Below are 13,537 nucleotides of genomic sequence, written 5' to 3' on the forward strand. Positions count from 1 at the left end.
TGAAAAGCTCAGAGACAGTGTCCAGGCCCAGAGTTCAAGCCCCATGGCAGACCAAAAAGAAAAAGGCTGAGATCTGAGAATCTCAATTTGAAGCCAGCCAGGGCAGAAAAGTTCACGAGACACTTGGAAGTATAACTAACCATCAAAAAATAGAGTTTTGGCTCTACTAGAGCCATGCAGAACTGTGTCTCAAATGTCACAGCTTAAGAGTGCCAACCTTGAGCAAAAAAGCCAAGTGAGAGCTTGAGGTCTTGAATTCAAGCTCCAATACTGGCCCACACATAAAAATTCTGCCTCTGGACTTAGGGTCCCTAGCCTTGGGTGAGAATTCTGAAACATTGAACCAGATCAAGTCCCTGCTCGATTCTCTCTCCCCACCTCCCTCCCTCCTTCCCTCCTTCCTCATCCCAGGGCTTATCTGTGCTCTCCAGAAGCTCTTTGTGCCACCCCCCAGGACTCCTTCTCCCCTGACAGGCAGGCAGCAGGCTGCCTGTGCCAGCGCCTCTGACTGTACAGCTCCAGGATCTCTTTCTGATTTTAGGATTTGTGGTTATCACAACAAGGAACTAACGAAGTCACAAACATGAGGAAGTGGCACAGCCTTTGGAAATCAGGGTGTTCAGAGCCCTTGTTTTCCCTCTGAAGGGACGAGATGGAAGTTTGCATGTGTGCACGTTTCTCTTCTTGCTTACTCAAGCACCTGCAGCCTTATGCTCAGGGGCACAGCTCAGCTCTTCAGACTCCTCCCTGATCTGATCCCAACCTCCGTTGCTGCCTGCCCCAAATCTGCCCTCACAAGGCACGAGCTTTAAGACCTCTGCACCTCTGTTGGCGCTGTTCAGATCCTCAGTGGAGAAGGCAGGTTTTATTCAAGCTTGCCCTGAGTGCAAACGACTTCCTCCAAGAAGTCCTCCTGCTTGCCCAGCTGGGCGTGATTTTCCTTCCCAGTCCTTTGTGTGATTTCTGTGGGGCCCTCAGATGGGTTCAGCACCCTTAGCCTCTTATGGCTGTGCCATGATGATGATGATGATGATGATGATGTGTGTATGTGTGTGTGTGCACAAGCGTGCCCGTGCACGCACATGTGTGTTGGTTACTAGGGTTTGAAGTCAGGGCTTCACACTCATGCTCAGCCTTTTGCACACTAGGGTGATGCTCTCCCACATCTCCAATTACAGATATGTCCTTGTTAATTCAAGATATGAGTCTCAAGAACTTTTCTGCCACAGCTGGCTTTGGACCAGAATCCTCAGATCTCAGGGAGCCTCAGATCTTAGCTCCTTGTCACATAGCTGGGCGTGGGACTGCAATTTCCAGGTCTAGCCAGCTTCACACAGGCTGTTCTCTCTGTCCACTTCCTGAGAAACGTTGCCATTGATAAAGCTCTAGAGCTGGGCTTCTGCACTCCAAACTCAGCTCTGCCATTTGCCAATGCTGTGACTCTGGGTAAGCCACGTAGCTCCTCAGGGCCTGTCTGTTTCCCTCGTTAGAGCTGTCTCCAAAGGGAATTTGGAGGATCAATGAATTATTGATATTGATATTACCAGTGGCACCTGCCTGGAAGCTTAGCCCTTCAGGAGACTAAGATCTGATGATCATGGTTCAAAGCCAGCGTGGATAGAAAAATTAGTGAGACGTTTACCTCCAATTAGCTAGCAAAATGTTAAAAGTGGGGCTGTGGCTCAAATGGTAGAGCACCAGGCTTGACTGAAACAGCCAAGCGAGAGGATGAAGCCCTGAGTTCAAGTACCAGTACTGGAACACACACACACATAGGTGTAAAGAGCAGGAAAACTGAGGTCCTGCCAGCAAGCTCCTGTAGTCTCAGGATGGGGGAAATCACACCCACATTGGGCCAATAACCACTTGCACAACCATGTTTGTGTCCCTAAGCTCAAGGGACCACAGGGACAGGAACACAGCCAGGAAAGAGGAGAGTCAGCATGGTGTGGAAGGAGACAGGAAGGAAGAGCGTGGTGCACATAGGATCTGAAAGTAGTGTCCAGTGGAGGCTTACTTCAGCAGGGTGCAGATGCCCAAGGCAGCCAGAAGCCCAAGTGACTGTGTTGTGGAACTTGTCTGGCTTGGAGCTGACAGAACCAGCTACCAGGCTTCCATGAAGCTGGTGGAGCGCCTGGCTCTGGCATGAGGCTCTTCACTCTGTAGTGATGAACCCTTCCTGTTTATAAGGTCTTAGAGTATGTACGAGCAGCTGTGTATGTGTAAACTGTCTCTAGAATGTGACCTGGGGCCCGCGAGTCAGACAGGGAACTGAGGGCTGGCTGTCAACAAATATGGACCATGATGTGGCTCCCACATTCACATCAAGATTTGTTTCCTAATCTTTGAACTGATAGGCAAACCCAGTTCCAAGTTCTGCTGACACAGAGTGATGTCAGCCTCAGGTCCCTGCCGCTCCTGGTAGATTCGCGATGGCTTCCTTATCCAGGGCCACCCTCTGGGCTGAGAGCATTCCCCTTCCCCAAGTCCACACCCCTGCTGGGAAGACTCCAGGTCAGTATACCCTGTGGTGGTCACTGAAGCAGGCTCTGCAGCCAGACTGCCTGATTCCAACCATCTGAGACACTCGGCCTATGACCTAACCTAAGTCTTGGTTTCCACAAAATGAGGGTAATTTATAGAACCAGGCGGTGCTTGACGTGATCACAAAAAGAACTTAGCATGGTTCCCAACACATAACCAGAACCCAGAAAATGCTAGTTCTTCAGGAGGCTAAGATCTGAGAAACCTAAGAAAGAAGTTCCAGAGACTCTTACCTCCAATCAACCCATAAAAAACCAGGAGTAGAGCTGTGGTTCAAGTGGTAGAGTGTAAACGAGTAGAAAACAGTGTTAGGGCAAGTTCAAGCACCCATGCTGACCCAAAAGAATAAAGAAGGAGAAAGAGCGAAAGAGAGAGAGAGAGAGAGAGAGAGAGAGAGAGAGAGAGAGAGAGGAAGAAGAAGAAGAAGGAGGGAGGGAGGGAGGGAGGGAGGGAGGGAGGGAGGAAGGGTGAACTCTGCCTGTAATAGTGTAACCTCAGGAAAGTTGAATGCCTTCCAGATCATAGGGCTTTGGCATATAGCATTCATTCATCAACTCATTTATCCTTATATCTAAAGTCAATGGATCGAAACCATCAGGTATATTAACAAGCATAGGAAACAAAAAACATGGCCACCTTAGGCCTTGAGAAAGTGACTTCACCTCTCTGAACTTGTTTCTTCTTCAACAAAACAGACAATAACGATGCCTGGGATAGAGGATTCAACATGGAGCCTATTATGATCATCTGGCTACTTCCTGAAACAGAGCTAGCCTTGAGGATTGCCTCATAGAGAATGCCCTGGAATGAGGAAAACGTCAGGAGGCTTGGAATGCCTAGGGAGAGCCTCAGCCAGACAGGAGAGAACAGGGAGGCTTCCTGAAGGCTGAGGCTGAAGGAGGACAGAAGTTGTGACATCCCCTGATTGAGGCTAAGGCAACTTGACCTCCCTCCATCTAAACGTACTCCACCAGAAGGAGTCCTTGGCATCTGGGGCCAAGGACCTTGTGAGAACTGTACCAAGACCGGCAGACATTGCACCCGAGCTTGGATCCTCAGAATCCCTTGAGGCTACCCAGAGCTTACAAGGGCAGTGACCCCAACAACTAGTTAGGATAAGGATCTCCGGGAGAACTTGTTACTCAGCAAGGTCCCACCTCCCACTTGTAATTCAGCAGGCCTGATTGGTACTGGAATCTGTCTTTCAAGAAGAGCAGAGGTTGGAGTCTTGGAATTTCCTTGGAGTCACAGCCCTCACTCCAGAGAGCTCCAGGCCATAAGTGGCCATAGTCCCTGAGGACTACGGGATGCAGCCTAAGCCAGGTAGGTGACCAGGCACCTCTGCGGTGGGCCTCACTCCTTTTCTACTCCTCCTACTGCCCCTTCCTTCCTCCAACACGAACGCTAGTGGGTCACAGGGAGCCCTGATTTTTACCCTCTCTGTTCCCCACCATTTCCTCTCCCTGGAGGAGTCCCTCTTCTCCTTCAAGGCCTGCTCCAATAACATTGCTCTCTAACCTCTCCTTCCCTGGGCATCTGATGGTGTCCTGTCTTCTCCTGTGCTGAAGGATTCATCTCCAAATGTGCTCGGTGGTAAGCAGTGACTGTATTGGTGATGGTAGGACATACCTGGGGAAATGGTGCTTTCTGGGGCTCTTGGGACTGTCTTTCTCCATATTGCTGGAGGCTGGTTGCAGGCCAGGAAACAGAGCTGCAGGGCCTACAATATGGCGGTAAGTCAAGGAGTGCCCCTGGGTCACACATCTGCCGCCCAGCAGGAAAGCTCTGTGGTCACAGAAGGCTACAGGAGCTTGTCTGAGGGGTCTAGGGATTCTCAGTGGCCAGATCACCTGGGAACAGAGTGACCACTCTCTACTTGGATCTGAGATCCTGACAGTCCAATTTGACCTCTAAGTTTTCCCATAGGTAGTTATGTGGCATCAGATAAGTTACTGACCTTTCCATAGCCTTCCTTTTCCTTATCTAAATAGTGGGGATACTGTGGGTATCACTGTGAGGTTGTAACCCAGGCCTGGATATGGAAAATGAAATAAAAGTCCTCAGCTTTCCTGAGCTAGATTCAAAAGTCAGAAATGCAAAGCTAACAGATTTGACTACATGCAAAGTAGAAACTTCTGTGTCGTAAAGACACCAAAAGAACTTTCAGGAAGTCAGGAAAGGAAGACAGATGGAATAATGAGGCTAACAGATACAGTACAGAGTAGAAATTGTCCTGACAAATCAATGAAAGATGAAACAGGAACAGAGGACGACATCTAGAGAATAAACGTGACAGACAATAAACATGAAAACATAAATCTTATTTCTTTACTGAGCCAGGAAGTGCATACTTGAAATGCCAGTGAAGTAACATTTCTTTCTATCAGGGCCTCAGAGCCTCACTCACTAACCTGATAAGTTTGCTTGCTGACTTGGTGCTTTACCACTTGTCACATCTCCAGCCTGTTGTTTTGCTGGTTAACTGTATATGGAGTCTCTCTTGACTTTTCAGTGAAGGCTACCTTTGAACCATGATCTTCCAGATCTCAGGTTCCTGAGTAGCTAGGATTATCCCCATGAGCTCAGCCTTTCTTTTTCTTTTGGGGTGTGTGTGTGTGTGTGTGTGTGTGTGTGTGTGTGCGTGTGCGTGTGATGGTAGGGATCTGACCCAGGGCCTCACATATGCTAGGCCAGTATAAACTACACACAACCACTCAGCTATCTCCCTAGCCCTGGGAAATTTTTGAAAATAATGCTGAACATCAGCAAGAATGTAATAACACTATTTTCTCACACACCACTGCGGAAGTATATGTCGGCATAGCATTTTTCAGAATTCAAAATGTTCACATTTTAAAGGACCTCCCCTTTGACTCAATTATCCCTTCTCCAGGAAAGTGCTCCTGGGTAAATGATAGATGAGCATGCACGTCCAAGAATTCATATGCCAGGGGCTGGGAGGGTGGTCCAGTAATTCAGTGCTTGCCTAGCATGCACGAAGCCCTGGGTTTGATTCCTTGGTACCATACACACAGAAAAAGCTGGAAGTGGTGCTGTGGCTCAAGTGGTAGAGTGCTAGCCTTGAGAAAGCTCAAGAGCAATACCCGGGCCCTGAGTTCAAGCCCCAGGACTGGCAAAAAAAACAAACAAAAAATTCACATGCCAGGGTGGTGCAGTAGAGAAAAATCAGAAGGAATGAAAGTGTCCATTGGCTGGAAGAATGGTGAAATAAATTATAATATCACGATACACCACAATTTCCAAATCAAGATTGGGCAATTCCAAGCACTTAGGAGGCTAAAGTAGGAGGACTTGAGAGTTCAAGGCCAGGCTGGGCTAGGTGAGACTGTCTCAAACAACAAAAAACAGCAGCCACAAACTCCCTAAAGAGCTGGGGGCTGGGAGGTAGCTCTGTGATACAGTACTTGCTCAGCATGTTCAAGGACCTGGGTTTGATTCCTTTGATTTATTTGATTCCTTAGGTGGAGTAGTACCTGTTCATAAACTCCAGGATATTCCTCCATAGCCTGGGTTCACTTCCAACTTACTGTAGTTTCATGGTGCTAGGATTAAAAGCATAATTCACCACATCTAGATTGCATGTTGGTTATACTTTTCTTGCCTGAGTGCTATGTCTAAGATCTCTACTTCTGAAGAGTTAACAGACATCCTCACTATTAAGTATAACACCTAAAGGTGTTTTATCATGTTGAATACATTTCCCCACACTTTTGGTTTGTGGAGAGGTTGAACAGACATGGGTATTTTTCTGCATGTATTGTGATGCTTATGTTTCTTTGTTGTTGTTTTAAATCTGCTCATACACTAAATCACATTGCTTGGATTTTTTTGATTGTTGAGCCAAACTTTAATTCCTGTGATAAATATTAGCTGGAAATATTCCCTTATTCTTTCCATGTATTCTTAGATTTGGTCTGTTAACATTTTGTTCCGAATTTTTATCGCCATATTGATTAGGAATATTGGTCTGCAGTTTTTTGTGTGTTTTTCTTTTGGTCTGTAGTTTTACTATCTTATAATGCCTTTATGATACCAGGGCCTTGCTGGTATTATACAAGAATAGAATGGATAGAATCGTATTTCTTCATTGTGGATAGAATTTGCCAGTGAACCTATCTGGGCCTGAGGGATTGTTTTGTGTGCTTTTTTTTTTTTTTTTTTTTTTTTTTGCCAGTCCTGGGCTTGCGCTCAGGGCCTGAGCACTGTCCTTGGACTTTCTCAAGGCTAGAACTCTACCACTTGAGCCTCAGCACCACTTCTGGCTTTTTTTTTTCTATGTATGTGGTACCGAGGAATTGAACCCGGGTCTTCGTGCATGCTAGGCAAGCACTCTACCACTAGGCCAAACTCCCGGCTTTTTTTTGTTGTTTATTGGATTTATTTTGTTAGAAAGTTTTTCAACTCAAGTTTAATATTTAATCTAGGCACTGGTGGCTCATATCTGGAATCTCAGCTACTCAGATATGATGATCTTAGATAGAAACCAATCCAGGCAAAAAAATTCAGGAGATTCTTATCCTTAATGAGCCACTGAAAAAGCCTGAAGTGGGGTTGTGGCATAAGTGGTAGAGAACTAGCTGTGTGCAAAAAGCCTGTGCCCAGGCTCTGAGTTAATCTTTAAAATGGATATGACAGTTCATGATATCTTTGTCCTCTTGAGTAAGCTTAGGCAGGTTATGTATTTTAGAGAATTTATCCACTTTATTTAACTTACGGAATTTACGGTATATAGAGTAATTCCTAACAGTTACTCATTATCCTCTTAGTTTTGATAGGACTGGCAATAGTAGCTACTCTTTTATTCCCAATGTTGGCAATTTGTGTCTTTCTTGTTTTATTTTCGTATGCAATTTTATTGGCTTTTTACCCTCAGTGCAACCGATTTTAGTTTGTGTTATTTTGTTCTGGGTTCCATTGATTTTTACTTCTATCTTTATTTCCTTCCTTATGGCTCCATTGTGTTTACTTTGTTTTTCTTTTTCCAGCTTCTTGTTTTGTTTTGCTTTTTATCATTCCTGGGGCTTGAACACAGTGTCCTTGAGCTTTCTCAGGGCTAGCGCTCTACCATTTGAGCCACTTCTAGCTTTTTCTGTGTATGTGGTGCTGAAGAATTGAACCAAGGGCTTGGTGTATGTTAGGCAAGCACTCTACCATACATATATGTATATAAATATATATTAGGTCAAGTTGGGTTATTATTTTGCTAGGGTTTTCTGTATCCTGGTACTGTTACTGAAAGAAAAGTGTTTCAAAAGACTTGTATGCCTCTTCTACGTCAACCAATTTTCTGTACTTTGAAGCTTTGTCTTTTTAAATTTTATTTTTATCTTGGGGTAGCTGCACACAAGACATATCATAAAGCAAATCAGTTTAAGAATACAATGCATCTTCATCATTGTTGCCCCTTTCATCAACCCCTCCCTTTGAAGATTTATTTTAAGGAACATACACACCGAGTTATCAAAGTGGACTTAATCATTATGTAACATCCCTTATTATTGCTGGATGTAGTCTTTGTTCTTTAGTCTACTTTGATATTAATGCTGCTACTTTAGCTTTTTTTTGGGGGGGGAGCAGGGGGAATGTACATGACCTTATATTTAATATTCACCTGCCTGGGGCTCCCAGAAAAATGACAAGGTAAGGAATGAGCATTTAGCTAGGGGGAGCTGTGGTTCATGCTTGTAATCTGGGCATACCTGAGAGACACCCTGGACCTTCAAACTAGCAAGGAACTGCTGCAGCCAGGCGCCAGGCAGGGAGTGCTGAGCTAGTCAACCCTGGAAGAAAACTTTGCAAAGAGCCTAGAGGAAAGACAAAATACACACAGGAAATATTTTTTTTTTTAGGATATTTTTGGTCAAGAAAATATAAAGAGGGGTTACAGTTACATTCATCAGGTAGTAGGTACATTACTTCTCACACATTGATATCTCTTCTAATATTTTGCTTTTAACTAGACTTACTAGTCCTAAGAAATCAGATCCAGCCCCTTCTCTCAGATAACAAGTGGAAAATGTAATGGTAAAAGGCGATAAAGAAATTTCTTTTTCTTTCTTTTCTTTCTTTTTTTTTTATTCCTGTCCTGAGGCTTGAACTCAGTGCATGGGCACTGTCCTTGGACACTTTTTGTTCAAGGCTAGCACCCTGCCACTTGAGCCACAGTGCCACTTCTGGTTTTTTTTTTTTCTGTATCGGTGGTACCGAGAAATTGAACCCAGGGTTGAGAGCTTACTAGGCAAGCACTCTACCACTAGGTCACACTCCCAGCCCAAGAAATTTCTTGAATATGATCATATTAGGAAGTCAAGGAGAATCAAGAGTATTAAGCTCTATGTTCTGGAATTACTGATAGGAGCTTTAGGTTTGCTGGTTTGTCTGTTTTTGATGTTGGTTTTTATTACCAATATTGGGACTTGAACTCAGAGCCTAAGCACTGTCCCTTAGCATTTAGCATTCAATGCTGGTGCTCTACCCCTTGAACCACAGCTCTCCTTCCAACATTTTTGTAGTTAATTGGAGGGAAGAGTCTTGTGGTCTTCCCCCGCCCCCCTACCCAGAACCATGATTCTCAGATCTCAGTCTTCTGAATATTAGGATTACTAGTGTGAACCCCTGGCACCCTAGTTGGTTTAGGTTTGCACAGAGAAGGATTTGGGGAGAGGTAGGCATAATGAAGCTATCTTGGCCCAGCTGTGGAGTGGCTGATCTGGTTCTTCCAGATGCTCCAGAGACTTGGCTCTCATTGTAAAGAAGTGTCATTTGCTCAAGGGGGCAATTGGATTCCTATGTGAGATTGCTCCTGATTATAGAGGGGTGGTCTTGGTTGCCATCGTGGAGTGATTGCTCCCTTTCTAGGGGTCAGTTACCACATAGTGGGGGTGGGGCAGGGTGTCTACCTACAAGTCTTGCCATTCTTGAATCCAGGGTGACTGTGGGTCTTGAACTTTCAAGAACTGCTCAGGGATGTAGAACAGATGTTGTAAAAGCAAAATGCCTTTCCTATGTTGATGCCTTCAGCCTTGAAGGATGACAAGAGACAATAGAAGCGTGTATTACCAGTTTTTAACAAATGTTTGGCATATCTCCTGTGGAGCTGAGCAGCGATCAGACTCAGAGTTTGAAAGCAAAGAAGACAGAGCCAAAATGAAGGTTTCCAGGTCAAGCTTTTCTCCCATTTTTCTTTGTCTCGCAGGCATTGATGCAGACCTGTCAAAGAATCAGTGCTGTTAGCCAAAGCAGCTTCTAAGTCTTAGTGACAATATCACGTGAAATGTGTTGTGGAAGCAGAGACAGTGGATGCAAACAGCTTGATTGTTTGGTAAGTGTCATGTAGGAAAACCTCTTCCTATGAATACCAGACACTCCTGGACCAGCCTTAATTTCTCTCTTGGCTCAGTCAAAGCCATGTTACCTGAAAGACCCCTCATTTATTCTACTCACTGAGTGAATTTCTCCTGGTGTGGGGGGACATCCCTTGAGGTATTCTTTCAGCTGGTCTCTTCACTTAGTCAACCCCCCCCCCAGGGATCAGTCTGACCCTGGTGGAGACCCCGCCCCCTCCCCCCTGAGGGTCATAGCTTTGTTTTCTTTTCAGACCCAAGATTTCCAAACTCTGTGGTTGCCTTGCCTAGCCAAAAGGGGAAGAAGAGGATAAGCCCTAGGAGGAGGAGGAGAAGGAGGAAGAGGAAAACAAGACAAACAGCCAGTGTACAGGGACTGTGTCCAGCCATCTCTTATCTCTGCGGAGCCAGAAGCTGGGACCCCCCCTGCCTTGCCCCCAACTCCAGCCCTCCATCAGCCTGCTGCTTCCCCATGGAGGCTTTGGGGCTTGGGGCTCTGCTCATCTTGCTAATGGCCACTGCTTGGCTTGGTAAGCGCAAAAACTGGGGGTTTGAGTGGGAGAGGCAGTTCTGATATGAGTCCCTAACTCTTCCGGGTGCCCCCAGGAGGTCCTCATCCATCTCCCCAGCACTGGACTTCAGGGTTCTCTTCAGAAGACTCACCTAGTGTGCTGAGCACATCCGGGATCCACACAGGGCTTTTGTGTCCCATGGCCTCACTGGCAAGTGGTAGCGGTGGTCTGGGAGTGAGACTGGAGCAAAGCGTTTGGAAGCTTGCTGTGTGTACAGGAATTACCTAAGGATCTTGCTACAGGGCAGATTCCAACACCACTGGTACCTGAGTTCTTTGTTCTGAAAAGTTCCCTGGGATCCACTTTACAGAGTAGGAAGGCAGTCCTGGTTCTAGTCAGAGCCTGGCTTAGAAAAGCCCAAAGGGACAGTAGCCCTCTCTGAGAGATTGGGTAAGGAATGGGTCAGAGGGAAAGACAAGAGGTTGACATCTTTGGTGCAGGGTTGTGGAGTGGGGAGTTTGATGTGCTGGTGGAGATCTTGGAAAAGGCCACAGAGAGCTGAGATCCCCAGTCCTCTGTTTTAGGTGGCAGGTTTTAGAGAGAGAGAGAACTGCACAGGGTTCCACCCTTGTCTGCCCCAGGGCAGACAACAATAGCTGCTGGTGTGTTTGGTCTGTTGGCTCAATAAGCATGTTCTATGCTGTATACTCTGTGTATGTGCAGGGTCATTAGAGGATAGTGGGCTTGGTAGGGAGGAGGCCAGCCTCCCTGGGGCCACCCCACAGAGGGTCACTGGGAAGCTGGTATCTGTCCAGAATGGTCCACCGAACCTCTTTGTCTGGCTAAGTCAATCTCATTGACTTGAAGATTTGTCCTTTTTCTTTTTGCCAGTCCTGGGGCTTGAACTCGGGGCCTACGTGCTATCTCTAAGCTTCTTTTTCTCAGGCCAGTGCTGTACCACTGGAGAACAGCTTCACTGCTAACTTTTTCTGAATATAGGGAGATATATATACATAGTCAGTCATGGGGCCTGAACTCTGGGCCTTGGCACTGTGCCTGAGCTCTTCAGCTCAAAGCTAATGCTCTACCACTTTGAGCCACAGTGCCACTTCTGGTTTTCTGGTGGTTAATTAGAGATAAGTGTCTCACAGACTTCAGTTTCCCGGGCTGGCTTTGAACCTTGATCTTCAGATCTCAGCCTCCTGAGTAGCTAGGATTACAGTTGTGAGTACCGGTGCCTGGCATGAGTAGTTTTCTGGTTTTTTTTGTTTTGTTTTGTTTGAGATAAGAGTCTCCTGGACTTTTTCGCCCAGGCTGGCTTCAAACTGCGATCCTTAGATCTCAGCCTTCTGAGCATGTGGGATGAGAAGGCTTTCCATCCATCTACTCAGCCAAGCCAGCAGGGGAAGTTGGCAGGGGAAGTGGAGGGTCTCAGTCCTGTCCTGTGTGACTATCTGGGCTAATGGGGACAGAGGCGTCTCTCTGACCACATTTCCAGGATATGCCATAGGAGTGGGCTGGGGAGAGGGATGAGCAGAGGCTGGGCCATCAGCAGCATGGTGTTCTACAGCCCTAATTACTCAAGAGGCTGAGATAACAGGATCATGGCTAAAAGCCTACCTGGGCAAAAATGCCTAGGAGACACTTACCTCCAATTGACCAGCAAAAAAATAAGCCACAAGTGAGAGCCGGGAGTTTGGCCTAGTGGTTGAGTGCTTGCCTAGCATGCACAGAGACCCGGGTTCGATTCCTTGGTACCACATACATAGAAAAAAAAGCCAGAAGTGGTGCTGAGGCTCAAGTAGTAGAGCTCTAGCCTTGAGAAAGTCCAAGGACAGTGCTCAGGCCCTGAGTTCAAGCCAGGACAGGCAAAAAAAAAAAAAAAAAACCACCAGAAGTGGAGCTGTGGCTCAAGTGGTAGAGCTCCAGTGGGGGGGGGGCAGGAGGGAGGGGAGAAAAGAAAAGAAAAAGAAACAAGAGCAGAAGCACAGATTCTAAGATAGGGGACAGGGTGTTATGGGTCAAAAAATCTTTAGTTACCAGACTATCAGGCTCAGAAGGGACACTAGAAACATCGTGATGGAGGCAGTTGTCTAGCAAGGGCAGAAGCAGCCAGGGGAACCATTGGGGCACAGGGAATAGCAGTGCCAGGCCAGTGCCAGTTCTGCTGAGGTCTATCTGAAGGTTGTGAAGAAGGACACTCATCCCTCTTCCTGGTTGTCACACTGTGACAGCCTTGGTGCTGGTCATGGTTTCACATGAGTTTGTCTGATAGGTTCAATATCAGACTAAATCAAGACATTCTGAAATCATTGCAAGAGGAATTCTGGGCAAGTTTGGGCTGGAAGGGAGGGGCCCCCACTGAAGGAGTTAAGAGACAATCGTGAAACATCCTGAATTTATTTGTGGGGGGTGGCACTCGGCTAGCAGGATGATGTGAGAGCAGGCCTGGCTCATGGCCCGCCCTCTTAGCGCCTCTGGCTGTCTGGAGCTAGGGCAGTGGTCAGGGGACAGGAAGCAGAAGTGAGACTGTCCCTGGTAGAAGGCCACTGAGCGGAAGCCTGGGCTGAGTGCGACGCCAGCAGTGTGTTTCCGCCCATGCAGGCCAGGGTGCCTGGCAAGCCCCTGGAGATGGTGAATCAGCTCTCACTTCCCTCCTTCACCCTATTTCAGGCCCTGGCAAAAAAGCTGATGCTGCAGTGGCAGCCAGCTCTCTTCCCCGAAGCCCTAACAAGGGTTTCAAGTTCTCTTTTTCTCCTTCAAGCAAATTTTCCTTAAAAGAGATTGGCTGTCCAGTAAATATAGCAGGGCTGGGGTACAATGAGCAGCTTGAAAGCTAGCCCCATAAACCCCATCCAGTTGTGTGTGTGTGTGCCAGTCCTGAAACTTGAACCCAGGACCTGGGCACTGTTCCTAAGCTTTTGGATCAAGGCTAGTGCTCTATCACTTGAGCCACAGTTCTGCTTCTGGCTCTCTTTTTTTCCATGCTTAATTAGAGATAAGAGTCTCACATACTTTCCGGTTCAGGCTGGCTTTGAACTGTGATCTTCAGATCTCAGCCTCCTGAGTAGCTAGGATTCTAGGCATGAGCCACTGGCAAGCAGCCTCTGAGTCTTT

General features: G+C 46.7%; 1 protein-coding gene across 1 annotated transcript in view; it reads left to right on the forward strand.

Moving 5' to 3' along the window:
• Nucleotides 1–10,203: 10,203 nt before the first annotated feature.
• Csf1r (colony stimulating factor 1 receptor) overlaps nt 10,204–13,537 on the forward strand; it is a 28,575-nt gene continuing 25,241 nt past the window's right edge. Inside the window, exon 1 of the mRNA XM_090331238.1 lies at nt 10,204–10,438. Within this exon, the coding sequence (XP_090187364.1) occupies nt 10,381–10,438 (58 nt within the window). The 5' untranslated portion in view covers nt 10,204–10,380. The remainder of the gene's footprint in view (nt 10,439–13,537) is intronic.

Source organism: Megascapheus bottae, chromosome 4, assembly GCF_031878675.1.
Source record: "Megascapheus bottae isolate mThoBot1 chromosome 4, mThoBot2.hap1, whole genome shotgun sequence".
Lineage (NCBI taxonomy): Eukaryota > Metazoa > Chordata > Mammalia > Rodentia > Geomyidae > Megascapheus > Megascapheus bottae.